This window comes from Capra hircus, chromosome 2 (genome assembly GCF_001704415.2).
Source record: "Capra hircus breed San Clemente chromosome 2, ASM170441v1, whole genome shotgun sequence".
NCBI lineage: Eukaryota > Metazoa > Chordata > Mammalia > Artiodactyla > Bovidae > Capra > Capra hircus.
Genome location: NC_030809.1, coordinates 29,318,839 through 29,342,775, shown reverse-complemented (window position 1 = coordinate 29,342,775; position 23,937 = coordinate 29,318,839). Strand labels below are relative to the sequence as shown.

At 37.3% G+C, this 23,937-nt stretch overlaps 1 protein-coding gene across 5 annotated transcripts in view; it reads right to left on the bottom strand.

Annotated features, from left to right (window-relative positions):
• Window positions 1–23,937, bottom strand: part of USP37 (ubiquitin specific peptidase 37) — an 89,483-nt gene that overhangs the window by 14,574 nt on the left and 50,972 nt on the right. For 4 of the 5 annotated variants that reach the window (XM_018059460.1, XM_018059466.1, XM_018059478.1 and 1 more), the window contains 7 exons: window positions 23,576–23,766; window positions 21,994–22,111; window positions 20,715–20,794; window positions 17,280–17,444; window positions 15,756–15,821; window positions 12,883–13,024; window positions 10,642–10,897 (listed from right to left, as the gene is read on the bottom strand). In XM_018059460.1, coding sequence (XP_017914949.1) covers window positions 10,642–10,897; window positions 12,883–13,024; window positions 15,756–15,821; window positions 17,280–17,444; window positions 20,715–20,794; window positions 21,994–22,111; window positions 23,576–23,766 — 1,018 coding nt within the window. The remainder of the gene's footprint in view (window positions 1–10,641; window positions 10,898–12,882; window positions 13,025–15,755; window positions 15,822–17,279; window positions 17,445–20,714; window positions 20,795–21,993; window positions 22,112–23,575; window positions 23,767–23,937) is intronic. The other variant, XM_018059485.1, reaches the window with a different exon arrangement.

The window sequence follows — 23,937 nt, the reverse complement described above, 5'->3', positions numbered from 1 at the left end:
CTAGATGCCAGTAGCAACCCCACCCTCTACAGTTGTGACAACCAAAAGCAACATGTTAAATGTCCCCTGGGGAACAAAACTGCCCTCAGTTGAGAACCAGTGACCTACAGTAATGGTTCTGAAACTTAACCAATCATTAGAAGCACCGTGGTTAAGGATGGAGACAAAAAAATAGCCATATTCATAGGTTATGTCACATGACCAATTACTAGGAATAAACTATTGTTTAGGGTAAATAAAGTAAGAATTAGGATAGAATGATTAGGCTAATCATTGAGATTTTCCCTTACTACACCGTATATCATGAGTATTTTTACATTAACAATCATATATGCATATTCTAAATAAAAGAGCTACATAAAATATGTAATAAACATTTCATGTACAAGTGTATGACAACATATTATGTTTAAAACATTTACCCAGGGAGATAAGAAAAAGATTAATCCTTCATTTTTTTCTGTTCATTCTCAATTTCTAGATTAGAGCCTCCTAGTGCTAATGCCCGGAGAAGGCAATGGCAACCCACTTCAGTACTCTTGCCTGGAAAATCCCGTGGACGGAGGAGCCTGGTAGGCTGCAGTCCATGGGGTCGTGAAGAGTCAGACATGACTGAGCAACTGCACTTTCCCTTTTCACTTTCATGCATTGGAGAAAGAAATGCCAACCCACTCCAGTGTTCTTGCCTGGAGAATCCCAGGGACGGGGGAGCCTGGTGGGCTGCTGTCTATGGGGTTGCACAGAGTCGGACACGACTGAAGTGACTTAGCAGCAGCAGCAGTGCTAATGCCACTGCTTCGTACGTCCAAACAACGAAGCATGATGTTCCGACCATTCAGTCAGTGCATGTTCTGAGTTCTAGTAGCATATCTCCTTACACTTACATGGATTGGAGGATAGCCAGTAGAGCACCCATTCATCACCATTAGACAATTAGCATCTATTTTATATTTTCTCCTTATTCTAGTGTTAGCTAGAATAAACAGTATAGGTATAATTTTATTATGGTTACCTGAAATTTCATTGTAATTTTTAATACCGGTAAGAGTGGGGAGAAAAGCAAGGAAACTCCTTCCTTCTTTCCCTTCTCAAACATTTTACCAAAACAAAAACTTTAACCTCAACAAGTTAAGGAAGTTCTCATAAAAAAAAAGTTTAGCCAGTCAGTAAGAATTTTGACTTTACAGGCTTGTTTCATATACACTGTTTTAAAATTAGTGTATGCTCTTTACCTGCCCCAATACTGCATTGGAACCACTGAAATGGTAAATACTTTACCATAATACAGACAACTCTGACGCTTACAGCATCTTGGTTTTAGACTAAATCAGCAACTAGTCATTTTTTAGTTGAACCGACTTACTGACTGAATTGGAGAAGGAAACGGCAACCCAATCTAGCATTCTTGCCTAGAGAATCTTGTGGACAGAGGAGCCTGGTGGGCTGCTGTCCACAGGGTCACAGAGTCGGACATGACTGTAGTGACTTAGCATGCATGCATGCATTGGAGAAGGAAATGGCAACCCACTCCAGTGTTCTTCCTGGAGACTCCCAGGGACAGAGGAGCCTTGGTGGGCTGCCGTATATGGGGTAGCACAGAGTAGGACACGACTGAAGTGACTTAGCAACAGCAGTAACTGACTGAATATTTACCATTAAAACTAACTCTGAATATTCATTAAAAGAAATTCAAGATATATTAAGTACAAAAAGCAGTATGATTCCAATTAAAACATTTTTTTTTACTCCTCCATTTTTGGAGAAACAATCATTTCCAAAGCCTGGAAGGGGTGGCTCTGAAGCATATAAAATCCTGCCTGTCCCTCTGGCCTTAGCTTACTGGACCAGGAATGAATATCTGAGAGTTAACCAGTTAGACCACTTCTGGAAATTCAGAACCGAGACATTCAAAGTTAGTTGATGTTAAGCACTTCAAGTGGAAAAAAGATTTGGGAGTTGAGGCTGCTATTTTAGGAAATAAGGTGAACATTATTGGGGATTCCCTGGTGGCTCAGAAGGTAAAGCATCTGCCTGCAATGTGGGAGACCTGGGTTCGATTCCTGGGTTGGGAAGATCCCCTGGAGAAGGAAATGGCAATCCACTCCAGCACTCTTGCCTGGAAAATGCCATGGACAGAGGAGCCTGATAGGCTACAGTCCATGGGGTCACAGAGTCGGACACGAATGAGCGACTTTTATTACTTTTATTCAAAACATACTCATAAAAATAGGTGACAGAGGCACAATTCTTAACCAATAATTTTCAGCACTCAATGTAGCAATATATCTCATACAATCCTAGAATTACACTAGCAATTAATGCATGTGATAGCAAACAGGTGTAAGAAAGTGAGATGCTAAAAAGCTCAATATACATGTCTTCAGAACAAGATTATCAGATGGATACAAAAAACACTTCAGATCTAGAAACAAATAAGACTATGAGATAAAAAACACACTTTAAAGGAACTGGCACAATGGATCAGAGGGGATTCATATGATAAAAACTCAACATTCTTATACTAAGTAGATCATCTGCTGCTTCTCCCATCCCAAACGAAAGCTGCTGCTTCTTTTCTACATTCTGTATTTCAGTCAAGGGGTAAGTGTCCACCCAGTGTTTTTTGTTTTTAAGACAGAAATCTGGGAGTCATTCTGACTTCTCATTTACCTGCTCATATTAGATAAAGTGTTATTTCCCATCTATCTCTCGAATCCATCAACTGTTTTTTTTCCCAATGCCAAATGTTGGCTCAGGGTACATTAACTTTTGGTTTGGGCTACTGTAATAACTTTTTAACAGTTCTCACAGGATACTTTGGTTCTTCTTTAAATTATGCACTACACTGCAGTGAATTATCTTTTTCAAATACAAATCTTTATCAAATACCTTTTGCTTAAAATTATTCAATAACTTCCTAATGCTTTTGAAATAGAAGTCCAAACTTCTAAACATGACTTTAGGCCAGGTAAAAACTGGAGACTATGTAACTCTCTAGGCTCATGTTTTGCTTTTTCCCCCCTCAACACTATGTTCTAGCCATGCAGATCATTCTGAACTTTTAAGGTTCATTAATTTACCATGGCCTTTCTCACATCTGGACCTTTGCACACACACTCTTCCCCCCGTCTTTGGTTAACAGTAAAATCTTATTTAACCAGTCTTTCTTTCCCTCTTCAGTTGATTCAAGAGATGAGCAATGTGACGCGCTCCAAATATTTACTGAGAATCAAGCTATATGCCAGGTACTGCTAAAGAAGCTGAGGATATAGTGGTAATTAAGGCAAGATGACCCTTGCCCTGAAGGAGCTAAAGTGCAAAGGCTTGGAGATGAAAATGAGTTTAGCATGACAGACACACAGAGAGAATATCAGTATGGCTAAAACAGCAGAGTGAAAGAGCGGCAAGGTTGAAGACAGGCCATAGTGAGAAGCCTGGATTAAGTGTAATGGCAAATCACAGTAAGTTCTAGGCAGAAGGGTAATGTATGTTTTCAGAAAGATTACGCTGGCAGCTTTGTTCATGAAAGAAGGTCTGTCGTGGGGTGAGAGTGAAGGAAGAGACATTAGGAATCAACTGTAGTGGCCCAAGTAAGAGTTGGAAGATTATAGTTATGAAGATGTTGATAAGTGATTGGATTCAGGATATATTTTGGAGGTATAGTAGACTAGACCTATTGACGGACTGAATATGAGGTATAAACAAACAAACAAACAAAAAAATCAAGGGAAATATATTTTTGGCTTGAACCAAAAGACGGTGGATGGTGATACCACTTGCTGATGTGGTACGAGGTTACTGGGGTGGGGAGTGGCGGCTAAAAATCAGTCAACCAAATGGACATTTCAAGTAGGCATTTAAATATGTAAGTTTAAAGCTTAGGGGAGAGATCCAGGCAAGGATATGAATTTGATATTCCATCAGTATGTGAGATTATGGGAACATATGAGATCACTTAGAGAGAGAGCTTTAGAAAAAAAGACAGCTAAGGATAGTGTTCTGGGAATATTCCAACAGTTACAGTTCTGATGAGGAAAACAAAATCAAAACCAAAAACCCCTAGGATGAATGGTTGCTTTAGTAGGAAGAAAAAACCAGGAAAGAGTAGTTTATAGAAAAAAGTTTATAAAGCTTTAAATGTTAAGGAGGGAGTGGTAGATTTTATGAAATATTGCTACTATAAACTTGATAAAGACCATTTTAGTGGAGGGGTGGGGGTAAAAGCCCATTTTGAGAACGTAGACAAGAGAATGGGAGATGGTAAGAAAAAAGAGAGATTGAGTAAAATGACTCTTTCAAAGGACTTTTCCGGGAGGGGAGCAAACAAAAGGGGCAACAGCTACAGGGAAACACGAGGTCAAAATAAGATTCTTTAAAATGGGTAATATTAAGAAATAGCAGAGTGATTTAGAAAAATGCATAAGAAAAACAGTATAACAGTATAATCTCAAGACAGTCTTTAGAAGACACAAGTAGATGAGATCCTGGATATGAATGAATGAAGGGACCGCCTTAAATAAGAATAAGGACATTTCCTCCATAACAAAGATGAAGGCACAGCTTTCATCTGATTGCATCTATTTTCGTTGAAAGATCTACAGCTAAGTTGTGAGCCCAGATCATATGTGGAAGGAGAACTATAGATTTAAGACATTATGGAGACCAAGAAAATAAATTTACTAAGGAACTATAACAGAAGTGACAAGTAGAATTTAGTGCCCATGTTACAACGTGGCTGTGAATTTGAGGAAAGTATAGTCATCACAGTTGTGTGATTTTTCTCCAGCAATCTAGCTGCTTGGGTGAAGGTATGGAGTAAAAAGATGGTTGAGCTGGGAAATGGGATTTCATTAGGCAACAGAGGAACAAACAGAGGCAAGAGAGAAGAGAATCAGACTATGGCATATAGGCTGGGGAGGGAAGTGATAACAAAAGGGAGGTGATGAAGAGCCAAAAAGTAGAAGACAACAGACTGGAAGTCTTAATGAGATCAAGTAATTGTTGAAATAAGTTTTTGTTGTTCAGTCATTCAGTCGTGTCCTTTGTGACACGACTTGGACCTCTTTGTGACCTCATGGACTGCAGCATGCAAGGCTTCCTTGTCCTTCACCATCTCCCTGAGTCTGCTCAAACTCATGTCACTAGTCAGTGATGCCATCCAACCATCTCATCTTCTGTTGTCCCCTTCTCCTGTGTTCAATCTTTTCCAGCATCAGGGTCTTTTCAAATAAGTCAGCTCTTCGCATCAGGTGGCCAAGTATTGGAGTTGCAGCTTCAACATCAGTCCTTTCAGTAAATACTCAGGACTGATTTCCTTTAGGATGGACTGGTTGGATCTCCTTGCAGTCCAAGGGACTCTCAAGAGTCTTCTCCAACATGATAGTTCAAAAGCATCAATTCTTTGGCGTTCAGCCTTCCTTATGGTCCAACTCTCATATCCATACATGACTAGTGTAAAAACCATACCTTTGACTACACAGACCTTTTTGGCAAAGTAGTATCTCTGCTTTTCAACATGCTATCTAGGTTTGTCATAGCTTTTCTTCCAAGGAGCAAGCATTTTTTAAACTTCATGGCTGCAGTCACCATCTGCAGCCAGTGATTTTGGAGCCCGAGAAAATAAAGTCTGTCACTGTTTCCACTGTTTCCCCGTCTATTTGCTATGAAGAGATGGGACCAGATGCCATGATCTTAGTTATCTGAATGTTGAGTTTTAAGCCAACTTTTTCACTCTCCTCTTTCACTTTCAAGGGTCTTCAGCTCCTCTTTGCCTTCTGCCATAAGGGTGTTATCACCTGCATATCTGAGGTTATTGATATTTCTCCTGGCAATCTTGATTCTAGCTTGTGCTTCACCCAGTCTGGCATTTCGCATGATGTACTCTGCATAGAAGTTAAATAAGCAAGGTGACAATATACAATACAGCCTTGATGTACTCTCCTCAATTTGGAACCAGTCCGTTGTTCCATGTCTGGTTCTAACTGCTGCTTCCTGACCTGCATACAGGCTCCACAGAAGGCAGGTAAGGTAGTCTGGTGTTCTCATCTCTTTAAGAATTTTCCACAGTTTGTTGTCATCCACAGTCAAAGGCTTTAGCATAGTCAATGAAGCAGATGTTTTTCTGGAATTCTCTTGCTTTTTCTATGATTCAACAGTTGTTGGCAATTTGATCTCTGGTTCCTCTGCCGTCTCTAAATCCAGTTTGAACATCTCGAAGTTCTCAGTTCACGTACTGTTGAAGCCTAGCTTGGAGAATTTTGAGCATTACTTTGCTAACATGTGAAATGACTGCAACTGTGTGGTAATTTGAACATTTTTTGGCAGGAAATAAAGAGAATAAAAGAATGACATTACTTGAGCTAGGAGGAGAAAAGGGTTAGAGAAAGATATTTGAAATTAGGATTTCAAAGGTGATAGTTACTGATGATGACAAAATCTAGGGAGGTACTTCTCAAACTTTAGCATCAGAATCAACTGGAATCAAAAGAGAGAATGCTGAGCCCCACCATCCAGAGTTTCTTATTCATTAGGTGTGGGGTGGGGGTCAAGAATGGCATTTCCAGCAAGTTCCTACATGGTACTGATGGCCTGGAGACATACTGTGAGAACTACTGGTTTGAGTTTCATCAGTTGTCAAGATGGGGAAAAAGAAAAGTTCTTTGGAACTGAGAAACCAGGTGGTTGATAGGGACGTTTAGGAGGATGCTGAGAGCCCTAAGAATGCTGATGGGAGTGGAATGACTGGAAGGTAAAAAATAGCTATAGAAAGAGATAATATGGCAAAGTCAGAACTTACATGCTTCAAACGAGCAGGGATTTTTTTTAGGATGAAAGGACACAAGCAGTTGGAATTGGCAATGGGCAACAAAGAGAAAAACGATCCCATCTCCATGCTCTGAAGTTTCAGGGTATGGAGTGGGGGCGGGGGTGTGGGGAGGAATCTAAAACAGCTGTTAAAGAATAGTAGGACAATTCATAATGGGAGTTTTTCAAAGAAAAATTGGCCTTGACTAGAGACTAAAGGGACCTAACAACCAAATGCAGTGGGTCAGCTTTGGGTTTGAGTTTTTTTAAAAAGTGTAAAAAATGCGTTACAGATAAATGGGAAAATGTATATGTGGGATCTCTATATATGGAATCACTCTTAACATTCTTAGGTATGCTAACTGTTACATAAGAAAATTTCCATGTACAGTCAGGTTGAAGTGTTTCAGGGTAAAGTATTATGATACTTGCAATTTCAAATAGTTCTGTTAAAAAAGAAGAGTGTGTGCATGCTCATTCTCCAAAGATGGCATCCAATGAACCATCCATATAGGTGTTCTAACTCTGTGTAGTCCAACTCACAGTGAACACTTGCAGATCCTGTGAGTGCTTTAAGAAAATGTGACAGAACTGATTCTGTCCTAATTTTGAGCCTACACATTAAGGGCTTCCCTGGTGGCTTAGAGGGTAAAGCATCTGCCTGCAATGCAGGAGACTTGGGTTCAATCCTTGGGTCAGGAAGATCCCCTGGAGAAGGAAATGGCAACCCACTCCAGTACTCTGGCCTAGAAAATCCCATGGAAGGAGAAGCCTGGTAGACTACCGTCCATGGGGTTGCAAAGAGTCGGACATGACTGAAAGACTTCACTTCACTTCATACATTAAGAAGACCTGGCAGATGCCCCTTTTGTGTTCTGGGGAGCCCTGAAGCCCTGAGCTATCCTTTAAGGCATTTGGCTACCATACTGAAGAGATCACATGGAAAGGGAGAGTCCCTGAGATTACATGAAGAGATGGAAAAGATGAAGAGAAGAGGAGGAGAGAGATGGCCAGGGAAAGGGGACCAGAAGAACAGAGAGGCTATTTAGGCATCCCAGCTGACCCTTCTCACCACTACCACCAAGGTGCCAAGGTGAGCCATCTTGAATGTTACTGCCCAGTCAACAATACAGGGAGCAGAAGAACTACCATCTAAGACCAGTCAATCGTAGAATTACGACATATTAAAATAGCTGTTTTAAAGCACTAATTGTGGGGTAACTGTTGCACAACTACACATATACATGGGGGCGGTGTGGAAGGGAGAGGAAAAAGAAAGTGACAAAATGTTAATGAATCTAGGTGAAGGGTATAAAAGTGTGTATTTTATTTTTCAATTTCTCTCCGGACTGAAATTTTCAAAATAAAAACCTTATGGAACCCGTGGCTGATTCATGTCAATGTATGGCAAAACCAATACAGTACTGTAAAGCAAAATAAAGTAAAAATAAAAAATTAAAAACAAAAACAACAACAACAAAACTTTATGGAGGGTTTGATCATATTTGATCATTCCTTAGAATTATTATTAATTTTTAACATATGATAATGATATGGAAGATATGTTATTTTGAAAAGAGTTCTTATCTTTTAGTGATACTGAAATCCTTACTGATGAAATGATCTAGTATCTAGGATTCACTTCCAAAGGCAGTGATTGTTAGTTTAGTAAGAGAAGGGGACTTCATAAGGATATTTACCATAAAACGTTAAAAAAAGGAAACATCTATATACAAAAATCATAAGCTTTTTGTTTCCAGTTAAATTGAAGGCATACTAATTATTTTGCTTGCATATAAAATTCAAAACTGACAAGGCCCTAACAACCCCAAGAATAAAAAAATAGTTCTATCATACACTAGTATTGTCTTCACTTCCAAAATCCTAGGCTTGACATACTGACACACATTAGCTAGCTATATAGATATAGATACTAAATCCTTAGTATTTAGTACCAGCAGAAAAAAGTCAGACATAGCCAGAAGGAGAGGCAGTAAAAATTTTTTACTTAAAAATCTTAAGACACCCATAGCGCAAGGCAAGGAGGTTCAGTTCTGTTGTTTGCAGTGACAACTTGAGATACAACAAAATGTAATAATTACCACAAAAATATTTGTATCTGTATAGCACTTAACATAATACATATGTATTATTTAACATTTTATTCCAACCACGTGAAGTACGTCTCATAGCTATCAAGGGGTTAAATCACTTATTTAAAAATTTGTAACTAGTAGGTGGTAGAGCTAAGACTAGACACCCAAGACCTGCTCTCTTAGTTCAGTGGTCTTTCTACCGTTTTAAAGGGATGAACCCAAAGAAGAATGGAGAACTTGATTTATACATTAAAACTTGGTATAAGTTCAGATATGAAAAAATGAAGAAAAGAATTACACAAATTTCTGAGACAAGTGGTAAGAAAAAAGTGACCAAAAATTGACACAATTTTTAAATGCAGGAATACCAACTTTTCTTTTGATATACACCTACATCCGCTGGATCATCGAAAAAGCAAGGGAGTTACAGAAAAACGTCTATTTCTGCCATATTGACTATGCCAAAGCCTTTGACTGTGTGGATCACAAGAAACTGTGGAAAATTCTGAAAGAGATGGGAAACCTCTTGAGGAACCTGTATGCAGGTCAGGAAGCAACAGTTAGAACTGGACATGGAACAACAGACTGGTTCCAAATAGGAAAAGGAGTACGTCAAGGCTGTATGTGGTCACCCTGCTTATTTAACTTATATGCAGAGTACATCATGAGAAACGCTGGACTGGAAGAAACACAAGCTGGAATCAAGATTGCCGGGAGAATATCAGTAACCTCAGATAAGCAGAAAACATCACCCTTATGGCAGAAAGCAAAGAAGAACTAAAGAGCCTCCTGATGAAAGTGAAAGAGGAGAGTGAAAAAGTTGGCTTAAAGCTCAACATTCAGAAAACGAAGATCATGGCATCCGGTCCCATCACTTCATGGCAAATAGATGGGGAAACAGTGGAAATAGTGGCTGACTTTATTTTCTTGGGCTCCAAAATCACTGGCTGCAGATGGTGACTGCAGCCATGAAATTAAGAGACATTTACTCCTTGGAAGCAAAGTTATGACCAACCTAGATAGCATATTAAAAAGCAGAGACATTTCTTTGCCGACTAAGGTCTGCCTAGTCAAGGCTATGGTTTTTCCAGTGGTCATGTATGCATATGAGAGTTGGACTATAAAGAAGGCTGAGCACCGAAGAACTGATGCTTTTGAACTGTGGTGTTGGAGAAGACTCTTGAGAGTCCCTTGGACTGCAAGGAGATCCAACTAGTCCATCCTAAAGGAGATCAGTCTTGGGTATTCATTGGTAGGACTGATTTTGAAGCTGCAACTCCAATACTTTGGCCACCTGATACAAAAGCTGACTCATTTGAAAAGACCCTGATGCTGGGAAAGACTGAAGGCAGAAGGAGAAGGGGATGACAGAGGATGAGATGGTTGGATGGTATCACTGACTCAATGGACATGCTTTAGGTGGACTCCGGGAGTTGGTGATGGACAGGGAGGCCTGGCATGCTGCGGTTAATGGGGTCGCAAAGAGTCAGACACGACTGAGTAACTAAACTGATCTGAACTGACACCTAAAGGGACAAGGAATACTGTACCACTAGCCTCTGACACTAACTCACAATATTCACTTCTCATTTCTGTTAGAAAAAGAAGAGAAAGAGCACAAAAATATTATAGCTCTATTATACAGATCTATCTCACCTCCCATTATGTAGAAGTCATTTGTTATTATAAAACTTTTAAGACAGTTGTGTCTTATTCAACAGATGTTTATCTTTAAACCTACCGGGCTCTGTGATTGTCTTCAGCTTCTCAGTTTCCACAGAGTCTGGATTTTCAGGCATTTCTTGAATATCATCTTCTGCAAATCCGGTATCAGGGCTGCTGGTTGGTTTATCATCATCTTCATGACTGAGAGATGGTGAGGCTTCTCTTTTACTTATCTCTAAAACAGCTGCTAGAAGTTCCTCTTCACTCATTCCGTCAAATCCCGAGTTTTCCAATTCAGATTTATCAGGTTCTATTCTGCATGATTTTGAATCCTAAAGAATAGAACTGCTTTTAGAAGAAAACAGAATGCCTAAATACAGCAACCTTAGAGTTTAAAGTGATATGTTTTATTTCTAAAAAGTTTCCTTTCCTTTTTCTTTTTCTGGCTGTGCCATGTGGCATGTGGGATCTTAGTTCCATGTCCTCTGCAGTGGAAGAGTGGAAACCTAACCACTCATCTGCCAGGGAATTGCCAAAGTTTCCTTTCTTTGACGTTTTGGGTTAACAACTAATAACGAATAAATAAAGTAACTGGAAAGCCTAATTTTCTTTTAATTCTTTATGTATTGACTACATATAAAGATACATGTTTACTTGCTTGATTATAATAAATGTTAAGTACACTCTTTGTATACATTTGGAAAATACATAAAAATAATAAAATAAACTCATTCAAAATCCACCACTCAGAGATATGTAAGTGTTTTTGGTATATTTTTTCCAGATATACATGGATCACACCGTAAATATTATGTTGCTATACCTAACATTCTTTTTAAAATGTGGGTAGCTCTCATTCCTTTTTTTTGAATAGATGAAAAAAATAAAAACTATCAAGATTTCATAAATATTTATAAGTTATTTTATGAATAAATTTCTCTGATTTCTGGGAGAATTTTTCACTTTGTCATTTCTCACTCAAGGTCAGCAACCACAAACTACCTCTAACTTTAGACAGGAAACAGTCTGAACAAAAAATAACTACTGAAATAATTGTTATTTTACTGAAATGAGGTTTAAAATCAGTTTCATGAGATGATGCAAACTCCTAAAAAAGCTTAAATTATCATTATTGTGTGTCAAGACTGAAGATGCTGTAAGTTGTGCCTTCACACCCATCAAACTTTTAGATTACCTAGTTGGCCTGTTGATGTAAAATATTTACTATGGTTCCCTCATATTAATAATTAGTATCAAAATAATGCAAGTAATTATTTGAGGACCTGGTGGCTCAGATGGTAAAGAATCTACCTGTAATGTGGGAGACCTGGGTTCAATCCTTGGGTCTAAGATCCCCTGGAGGAGGGCATGGCAACCCACTCCAGTATTCTTGCCTGGAGATTCCCCATGGACAGAGGAGCCAGGCAGGCTACAGTCCAAGGGGTCGCAAAGAGTTGCACATGACTGAGTGATTCAGCACACACAGCAATGTAAAAGTAGCTCTGAAGATTAATATTAATAGGAGGAAGCTATTTATTTACAACCACTTTCATTTCTTAAAGTATCAATCTTGAAGCAACCTAAGTTTCTACTGATGGATGAATGGATAAAGAAGATGTGAAATGAGTGTGTGTATAAGTGCTCGCGCACACACACGATGGTACATTATTCAACCATGAAAAAACTATGAAATTTTGCCATTTGTGACATCACTGAAGGACCCTGAGGGAGAGAAAGATAAATACTGTATGATTTCACTTACATGTATAATCCAGGAAAAAACAAACAAAAAAACTAAGCTCACAGATACAGAGAACAGACGGTGGCTGCCAGAGGTGAGGACTAGAGAGTCAATGAAATCAGTGACGGGGCAAAAAAGTACAAATTTCCAGTTATAAAATAAGTCATGGGGATGTAATTTACAGTTAATAATATTGCATTGCATATTTGAAAGTTGCTAAGTACATCTGAAAAGTCCTCACTCACTAGAAAAAAAATTTTTTTGGTAACTAGGTATAGTCATAATGTTAAATAGATTTCTTGTGGTGATAATTTAGCAATAAATATACACAAATATATCATGTTATACAGTTGAAATTAATCTCATGTTTTATGTCAATTATATCTCAATTAAAAAAAAGCCTCAATTCACGTTTAAACACACAAGTTTTGTAGCTACAAACGGCATACTCTTAAAATTGTTTGAACAAGTGCATTAAGCTTACGATCTATTGTATGTATTTATTAAGTTTGCCGATGCTGCTTATGAAAGGCATTTGTTTCTATAGTCAAGATATTTTGATAAGAAACCACTTACCTTTTCCAGCTCCTCCTGCTGCTGTTCACTGCCTGACATTTCACAAAGCCTCTGGCTAAGGGCCACAGAGCGTTTAAGCTCATCTTCACTGTCTGAATCAAGGCATAAAGCCAAAGAGGTCTTGGATTTGAAGGAGAAATTCCTATTATTTAAGAGAAACAAACAAACAGACAAGTCTATGTAAGTGATAAGTAAATATCTGTCCTTGTTATTTCTTTGAAGTATAAATATCAAAATAAAACAAGGTTTTTCCATTATGGAGAATGATTTAACAGAGTAAAAAAAAATATCAAAAGAGGTATATTTAAGCATTACCTTTGCCCTACTCCAAAAGAACCATGCTTTGAAAATCAGACAACTCTTATGCTATTTTATATTATCAGTAAACCAATCACTTTGTGCCTTTTTTCTTTTAATGATCAACTCCAAAGAAGTTTGTTACTGTCTTTATAAAGCAAGTACTCTACTGAATGCATGCAGACATAGCAATGAATATATGTTTTTGACAACAGAGTGTATGAGGACTAATTTTTGCTCTTTAAATTAACAGTAACATTCCACTTATCCATTTATATGCACGTCCAACTTCTGGCAACCTCTACCTTCTAGAACACAGAGACTCAAAAGGTTAAAAAAAAAAAAGGCTTCTGAGGAAGGCAGTAGTTTCTAAGCTCATGAACTTTACTGTTTAGACAGGGACCCTTCTTCCCCAGGAAAAGGTGAATAAAATAATGTAGCAAGTTCATCAAGAAATGAGAGCTAAGAAATGAGAGAGAATAACCACCAAAAGGACAATAAAGAACTATAAAGTAATTGAATGTAAAGGCAAACTGTCTCATAAGAATTAAGAGCCTCTGAGGGCATTACCATATTAAAACACAGTGTAATAATGGATACTTACAATGCTGGTTCTAAGTCATTACAATATATTTAAATTATCTTCAGTGTGTTTCATTTAATAATATAAGGAATTCTATAAGGTTACAGAGATATAACCATCTAAAATGGTTAAAACATTTTAAAGATTAAAATTAAAAAGGCAATGTTTTAAAAGGCAAGCTTCAATCATATAAAAATTCATTTATTTGGAATATGAAATATTATTTTTTAATGATACTAGATAAGTAAGGTGTTACTGTGTTGTCTTCTAAGTGAGCCAAAAATAAAGGAAAAAGTGGTAAAGGTAAAAAAGCACAAACTTTCTTTGATGAAGGTTAACATAAATTCATATGCTATACTAAAAAAAAATGTCAAATGGAAGTTAGAAAATGCAATAATCTAAATGTGAAAACTATAAATAAACATATAGAATGATGGCATCAAGAAATAAGAGGCCACAGTGGAAACCAGGAGGATGTGTAGCAATGTAGATCAAAGAAAAGAGGCAAGTGGTCAGCGATAAGCCCAACCATGGTCTTTGGCTGAGAGCAGTCAGGGTATCACTGCACTTCAGCCTGAACACTTGAATAGCCTCCCAATATGTATTTAAAAAGAGTTTTTAATATAACTTCGAAAAAGCCAATTAGCCATCTTAATTCTTCATTTCTGATTCCATGCTCACCAAGCAAAACTGAACATACCATTTATTTATTTATCTATGTAAATACTTTGCTGAAGGAGGGTGACACCTGGCTACTAATATACCAGGGTCAAATGTGACAAAGAATATTACAGAAGAACCAATGGTATTTTGGTTCATAATTCAGCCTCTTTTAAGTTTGATCGGCATGACAGGTCTTCTAGGGCCTAGTCATCTTTATTGACCATCTCTCAAATTCTCATACCAGTAAGACCCTGGAGAACAGATTGACCATGCCAAGTATAATGATGCCCAATGAAACCATCTCTTTCTTGAAACTATAGTGATTTGGTACATAAAGAGTGCATTCCATTAATAGTTACTATATTCACAGAAGGCAGCTTGCCTGTAGTAAGGAAAAATATTCATCCTGTAAAGGCATCACTTGCTCACTTTCTAAGCAGCCAAGTGGTATTGCTCATTTGTATCTTGAGAACGGGCAAGAGTATTCATATCGGTACCATTTCAGATTTCTAGTCAGTTAGTCATCTGGTTCTAATTGCACTGAAAAATAATTAACAGGAGGAAAAGAAAACAGCAGTTCCCAAATGTCATTTTATGGTTATATAAGCACCCCAAAAGCCCTTAAACAACAAAAGTGTCTCTTTTCTAAAAGTACTTTGGGACATCAAATCTTTAGAAAAATTAGTTTTAAAGTCAAATGACAACCAAGTCATTTAGAAATGTCTAATCAGGAACTGTAATTCTAGTCAAATCATTGAGGAGGTATATTAAAAAAAATAGATTTGTCTCCTTCTTGGACAAACTTCTGGTCTGAAGCAAAAATATATAAAATATTTGTAGAATAGCTACATTCTAGCATGTATTTGTTTTCCTGTCCCTTTTCAGAATGGCTCCAGTTCAGTGTCTAAGATAAGAAGTCCCACACTAGTTAGCAACAGGTGAAAAGATATTTTGAGATCTCCATGCGTGTATTTGAAGAATGGTGCTTTTTATACCAGTAAGGGTTACTTTAACCTTTCAATCCTAAAAATTCCTTGTCATCCGTCAATTTCTAGAGTTGCAGGATGGAAATATTACATATAAAAGATGATCTAAGAAGTTTTAAAGCAAAATTTTGAGAGGATCATCAGAACTTGCTTCAGTGTTAAAACTTGATATTCCCTAATTACAGTTCAAAGCAGATTTAGGAAAATTCCAAAATATAGTAATGCAGATCAGTTATCATGCAAAAAGAGGAACAATATGAAAAGGGGAGGGGATAATCCTGGAAATTAGGGTAAGCCAAATCCTTAAAAATACAAATTTTGGGTACACAAGAAATATAACTCACTTTGAAGGTGTAGAAGGGCTGGTGATGCAGGAATTCACCATTTGAGAGGCTTTCAATGGTCTAGAACTATCAGAAAATTAGAAAATATATAATGTATATAATTACATTACTAAAAAATATACACTTAACTTATAAAATGAATTATCCTGTATTACAGTCCCTTATATATCCTCTTGAAAAGCAAACAACTATACTTTTCAACTAATAGAGGCCAAAAGAGAAAACAAAATACTTTCTCTAGGCTTTGCCTTATCTAATGATCTAAATAAATAATATTGGAAATGAAGTCAAATACTGATACAACAGGAAAAGAACAACTTGGGAAATTCTCTTTGTCTCAGTTCTTTTAAGCAATAAAATAGTTAACAGCTCTCATTTATTGAGGACTTACTAGATGTTAGGCACTATAAGAATTCATACATATTACCTCATTTAAAGTTCACAACTACTGTTATTTTCCCTTCAGACAGGTCAAGGAATTTGTCCAAAGTCTCAAAGGTATTAAATTGTACAGTCAGAGAGCCCAGTTTCAGGCCTGTGATCGTAAAGAGCCTTGTCTACTGGTATGAAATGGTAATATTTCCAGAAAGAGTACTAGCTCTACCAGTAGAGGGCAGTTTGCATCAAGCAAAGATATCCATTCTAAAGAAAGGCCATAAGAGAATATCCAGAAACACTGACTCTCTGGGAACACGTTATTGACTCAGGGAGGCGTTCAGTGTAAACCTATATGATGTAGAATATATTTCAAATATTAATCCAAAAGGGAAATAATTTTTACAAAACTTCATCAATTCATTTTAGCAAATGTTTATCACTTAGTGTGTAAGTATAAAATGGAAACTACAACATATGGCTCAAAGTAATGCAAGTATGCAGAGGCAAAAGCAACATCTGAAGAAATCTTAAGGTTTTCCCAGGATTCATGATGATAAAATAAAAAGTTACTTCTTTTCTCATGGAAAAATTTTGAGGCACCACTGAAGTTCTTTGCTCAAACTGGTAATAATACTTTTATGAAGACACAATCTATTTTAAAGGTCCCAGCATAATATTTAATATACTGTTTCTCAAGTTTGCATACTTCAAAGAGTCAGCAAAGACAATCATTAAAAATACTGATTCCCCAGTCCTATATCAGATTTGCTGAAACAGAACTTCTAGGCAACAAACACAGGAATTGGTAATTTTAGTGTTCAGGGGACTCTTAAGACCATGCAAATTTGGTTTGTATTCCTCAAATGTATAAAACTGTCTTCCAGTGATCTAAAGAGTAAGGAGTACTCCCTAAAAAGTAATTTATTATGAAAGGCAATTAATGCACATTGAAAATTGTTATTAAAGCATTTTTTCAATTACTTAAATCACAAGTAATTTAGCACAGAATCCTCAAGTAAAGCAAAATTAAAATCTCCTTCTTGGTATGATTTTACCTGGAGTCGTGTTATCTAATTCAGTTGTTATTCTGATCAGATAGTAAAAGTCTTTCTACTTCAAAAGGGAAAGAAATTCTCAAGGACTTACACTGCCATCTGTGCACTCCAACCAAGGTTAAAGGGTGGTTTCGTATTTTCAGTGCAATGAGATGAGAGGGTCAGGTATCTTGGAATGATGACTTGCTGCCCAATCTTGTTATTAAGTGAGAGAGCAACATTGAAGCTGTATCGTTTCAAATGAAGTATGAGGATTCTGAAAAACAGAAGATGATGACACTACTAGTTCAAATATAACAGAGGTAACTCTTTTACAGCTAAGAAGAGATCACTTAACTATGTTAGACAAGCTTTTGATTTGAAGACTACAATAGGCCAAACTAAAGATCTGTCAAGGAACATTTACTGAATACCTGCCATGTGCTAGGCATTGTGCTAGATACTAAGAACACAAATAAAAATAAAACACAGGCACTGGGTAGTTTATTAATTGAGAGGTTTGGGTAAAATAATGTTACTAGAAAAAAAACAAAACATCAGTTCAGTTCAGTCCCTCAGTCGTGTCCAACTCTTTGCGACCCCATGGACTGCAGCACGCCAGGCTTCCCTGTACATCACCAACTCCTGCAGTTTACTCAAACTCATGTCCATTGAGTCAGTGATGCCATCCAGCTATCTCATCCTCTGTTGTCCCCTTCTCCTCCTGCCTTCAATCTTTCCCAGCATCAGGGTCTTTTCAAATGAGTCAGTTCTACGCATCAGGTGGCCAAAGTATTGGAGTTTCAGCTTCAGCGCCAGTCCTTCCAATGAATATTCAGGACTGATTTCCTTTAGGATGTACTGGTTGGATCTGCTTGGAGTTCAAGGGACTCTCAAGAGTCTTCTCCAACACCACAGTTCAAAAGCATCAATTCTTTAGCGCTTTATAGTTCAACTCTCACATCCATACATGACCACTGGAAAAACCATAGCTTTGACTAGACAGACCTTTGTTGGCAAAGTAATGTCTCTGCTTTTGAATATGCTGTCTAGGTTGGTCATAACTTCTCTTCCAAGGAGCAAGCATCTTTTAAACCAAAACATATCAGACAAGAAAACTGAATTTTAAAATACTGTATTGATACTGGGTCAAATCCTTAAATTATTTATTTCAGTGTTATATAGTTTGTAAAAAAATGGGTGTCATATAACCATAAGGGTCTACCCTATAGCTCAAATGGTTAAGAATCTGCCTGCAACACAGGAGACCTGGGTTTGATCCCTGGGTCAAGAAGATCCCCTGGAGAAGGGAATGGCAGTCCACTTCAGTATTCTTGCCTGGAGAATCCCATGGACATAGGAGCCTGGCAGGCTACAGTCCGTGGGATCGCAAAGAGTCAGACACAATTGAGTGACTAACATTACTACTATAAAACCATAGATGGTAATTTAAGTGTTAAACAGCCCTTATATTTGACAGTGAAAAATTTTTTAAGATGCCTTTTGATGAGAACTATTCTTATCTCTTCTCTAGAGAAAAGAGAAACAAAAAGTTTTCTCCACATTCAAAAAAAGTTCTATAAGATGTACATGCCCAGTCTGGTTTGTGGATCTGAAAAGGCTTTTAGCTCCATGGTGTTTTTAAAATTACTACTGTAGTAACAATTTTACCTCTAATAAAGAATATAATCACTGTTTAACAGACTAAACATATTTCATAGCCCACAAGAATACTTTCAAAATTGAATTTCAGAACACCTATGGGAATAATGTTTATGGAAAACTGTTTCCTTTCTTACTGTATATACCTTCACCAAAGAAACAACAAAGTCAAAAATCTGTAAACTGAAGTTACTGACTGTATTTCTGTTAAAAAGTATGCAAGAATTCATAGCCTTCAAACTCACAACTTGAGAGAGTACAAGTATCCAACTGATGTGAAGAGACTAAGATGAATGTCAAATGTCAAATATTTGACTAAATTTTCAAATGATCCCACCAAAATAAAGGGTAATATGAAACAGTCAAATCATCACTCATCTGTAAAGCTGAGGTGGACTACAAATGAACAGATTTGATAACGATATCAGGGCCTTCAAGAATAAAACAGACTGATTTAATACTGAAATGAACAAAAATAGAGCAAGTCCAGTAATTAGGATTTATGACACAAAGGCTTGACTGATTTCCTTAGTGACAGCTGGTTAACAATCAATCCTTTTTAAGATTTATTCCCCTGACTCTCTTGCCTTCCCTGATGGCTTGGGCTTCCCTGGAGACTCAGACAGTAAAGAGTTGCCTGCAATGCGGGAGACGCAGGTTCAATCCCTGGGTTGGGAAGATTCCCTGAAGAAGGGAATGGCTACCCCCTCCAGCATTCTTGCCTGGAGAATTTCATGGACAGAGGGGCCTGGCAGGCTACAGTCTACAGGGTCACAGAGATTCAGACATGACTGAGTGACTAACGTTCTCTTGCCTTAAAACACTCACAAATAGGAAAGAATAAGTCTCTCAAGGAAAAAAAGAGACTATGGTCAACATAATACTGCTATGATTTAGAAAGCCATTTCTTTAAAAGAAATTCATTTTCTAGAAAGGCACAGATACAGAATGTAAAAGAACTAGTCCCTAGGGGCTGGTTCCAGAAACTCCACATTCACTCATAGAAAAGTGAAGCTTCTAAAAGAAAGTAAGGCACTCTGAAGGCAAAGTGCCACATAAATAATGTTAATGATAATCTTGTTTGTGGTTGAGATCTGTTCTTGGAAAGAACTGAAAGCTGTTCTACAATCCTATATTTTTAAACTAGTTTGGCTTTCTGTTTGTTTATACAGATTAATACAATATAAATTAATTTCGTTCCTAATTCAGAATTCTTGAATTTCAAAAAGCTTCAAAATCTCTTGAAGCTTTTCCTGTGAATCTTTACCCCTATTTCTTAAGGATTTTTTGTTTCAGTTTTCTCTAGGTAATGATATCTGCCCCAAACTTTGGTCCTTTTAGAGCAGTTGTTCTTAGTGGGCTGTCACCAGAAGATTGAGTTCCATTATAAGAAAGGGGTAGAGTTACACCTAACAGACCAGGAACTCCGCCAAACTTACCAACTTACCCTCTGAAAAAAAAGAAAGCACAAATTGCAAAAAAAATTACTTTTATTTTCACACGCACATGTGTATGTGTCTGTAGCATATTTTTATTGAAGGTCTGGGGTTAAGAGAGGGAAATTACAGCATGACAGATTTTAACTGAGTGTTACACATTATTGAATTAAAATTTTACTTTACTATCTCATTTCTGTCATTATTCTAAAATCTCATCAGCCTCATCCTCTTGTTGCCAACTTCTTGGGGCTCTCAGGTTCCCTCTTTTTCAACATTCCAAATTCTCTTCCTTTCTTATACAAGGGAATTCTAGCTTTCCATTCTCTATCCTCTTCATGTCTTAGCTTTGCTAACCTTCTTTACCAATCCATCTGATAAGCCTCACTTATGCACTAATATTTTTCAGTACTTTAAAGAAGAAAAAATGAAGAGACAATTAATCTTACCTGGGTAGCCTGTTAAATTTGTGCCTGACAAGAGCACATTTTCCACCACATTTCTCACAGGAATACTCAAGTTCTTCTGCCTGTTAAAAAGACAAGGGGGAAAAATTCCAGTTTAAATTTTGTGTCCAGAATCACAAACCTTACTAAATTAAGACTTAATCCTCAAAATATAATGTAACATATGCCCTGTTTCACAACTTATAATTTCCTTTTTTTAACCATGGAAACAGCTCAATTTATGATAGTAACCACAGTAGCAGATTTCCGATGGATACCTTTTCCCCATGGATACACGAGAACCACTGCTAAGAGAATATCCAGATTTTAACATTTGGCCATAGCAGAGACAAGATCACCTTCAAGGTTAGGCGGAGTTCCTGGTCTGTTAGGTGTAACTCTACCCCTTTCTTATAATGGAACTCAATTTTCTGGTGACAGCCCACTAAGAACAACTGCTCTAAAAGGACCAGTTTGGGGCAGATATCATTACCTAGAGAAAACTGAAACAAGATATCCTTAAAAAATGGGGGTAAAGATATACAGAAAAAGCTTCAAATTCTATGATAACAACAGGAATAGTAAGGAATGATTAAAAAAAAGAAAAGCAGAATATTTATCTCTGAGTGGAGCTTAATTTTCATCATTTCAAGAACAGAGGCTTTTTTGTTTTTGAATCTCAGAGTGATAACCTTGCCTATTTAGTACAACAAAACAAGAACCACTATTATATAGACTAAAGGTGATCCTGACACATTTCCATCAATTATAAGGACTACTACATACACAACAGTTCAATTATGTCCCAGGAAATTTCAGAATATCTGTGGCAGTGAATCACATATGCAAATATTTATCTATAGCTCTACAGCTCTAAAACAAACATGACTCCCCCTTTCTGTTTCTAACAAGGCACATATAAACTAAAGAAAAGCAGAGTATTTTTTCATTCCTCAGATCTCAGTATACTAACTCAGTGCCTCCAATTTTGATTTGCATTACCCAATTTTAGCATGTGTCACTCTGTATTAATTGCTTCAAGGTTGCCTAAAACACTTGTTGTTGAGTTAGATGTATAATCCACTTGAGCAATGAATTTTCTTCTACAGTCAGTTAACAACCGTATCTATTAAGCTTTTAAAAATACTATTTATAAATATTTCTCATTTGTTTCCCCTGCAAGTGTTTTGTCCAACTCTGCCTTAAAGAAAGCAACTTCAAATACAATTATCTATGATATATAAAATTTAGTTATGTGAAAATACCAAAAGACAGTATTTACTCTAAAGAAAAGATCAAGGGAATCTTGAATTGAACGAGGAGGGAGTGGCTTTTTCCTTCGAGGAAGGTCAATGGAGAGGTCATTAAACTGTTCTCTTTTGGGAATAATCTCTCCACATCTGCAAGAATAAAAGAAGATAAATGTAAGAATTCAGAAGCCTAACTGCAATACTAAATAAAAATATACTTCAGAAACACTGTTCCCCCAAAGAATTTCTTATGACTAGGCTTGAGAAGGGGCTTAAAGTGTGGTGCTAGTGGTAAAGAACCTACTTGCCAATGCAGGAGACATAAGAGACTGCGTTGGGAAGATCCCCTAGAGGAGGGCACAGCAACCCACTCCAGTATTCTTGCCTGGAGAATCCCATGGGCAGAGGAGCCTGGTGGCTACAGTCCACAGGATCACAAAGAGTCAGACATGATTAAAGTGACTGAGCAAGTGTATGCAGGCATGAGAGATAAATGCTGAATTTTAGATTTTTTTATTTTCCCAAACCCCACATGCCCCTAAGCCAGTGTGCCCCAACTACTGAGCCTGTGCTCTAGAGCCCGAGACCCACAATGACTTGAGTTCTCATGCCCCAGCTACTGAAGCCCACACACTCTACAGCTCATGCTCCACAACAAGAGAAATCACTGCAATGAGAAGCCCATGCATCACAACTGGATAGTAATCCCTGCTCTCCACAATTACAAAAAAGTCTATGTAGCAATGAAGACTGAGCACAGTCAAAAATAAATAAATAAAATTATTTTAAAAATAATTAATATAAACAGAAAGAGAGAATTTGCTCTCTCTGCCTATCTACTTGAGCTGGACATCAGTAGTCTCCTATTCTGGGATTGGTACTTACTCCGTTGGCTCTCTAGTTCAGGTCTTGGAACTGTGCATGCGTGTTCAGTTGCTTCAGTCGTGTCCGACTCTTTGCGACCCTATGGACTGTAGCCCACCAGGCTCCTCTGTCCATGGGATTTTCTAGGCAAGAATACTACAGTGGGTTGCCATGCCCTCCTCCAGGGGATCTGGAGGGACTGAACCCACATCTCTTGCATTGCAGGTGGATTCTTTATTGACTGAGCCACCAGGGAAACCCCCATATATAAACAAGATTAAAAAGCATTGCAAAAATTAAAAAATAATTTATATTTTTAAGTATTTTATATATAATACATTTTTAATAAAAACAGTTTGGTTCAACAAAATAAACAACAAATAGGAGGGGGTCTTTTCAGGGCATGGGCACACACAAAAAGTAGAGCAAAATTAACCAGTCAGCACTAAAGCATTTAACAAACTATTTAAGTTCGCTTTAGTTCTCACCCCATCACGCATTTTCATAGAGAATAGAGATAATGAACAAAGATATTTATATTCATGTTTACCCATGACACAGGAATGAAGAATTACACTCTTCTAAAAGAGTTTGGACAGAGAAGTCTAGAGGGCTACAGTCCCAGTCCATGGGGTCGCAAAGAGTAGGACACGACTGAGCAACTAACACTCTCAGAGAAGAGTTTTAGTCACTTGCCATAAAGAATTAAAAGGGAAAAGATGTGTGTTTTTTTTTTAAGAGATTACTTACACTTTACAGATGATGGAGTGCTGAACTTCAAACTCCAAATTAGTAATAACAGGGCAAGTATATACTCTAGTAGCTGAAATATCTGGTGAATTTTCTTCTCCAGGAACAGGTTCAATCTTCCAAGTTTTATTTAATTTTTCCATATCTTCTTTCAGCTGGTCTAAGCACTGACTTAAAAATTCATGAGCATCCTAAGAAGGTATAATATCCTTAATCAGATCAAACCATTTCTTGCTACAATAATAGGTTAGTAACACTGTGATCTATAAAACTAAAGCACTTGGAAGTCAGTAACATGTGTGGAAAAAGGTCAGATTTACTCTAGTGCTTTAGGGTACATATTTTGTGAAAAATGACAACAA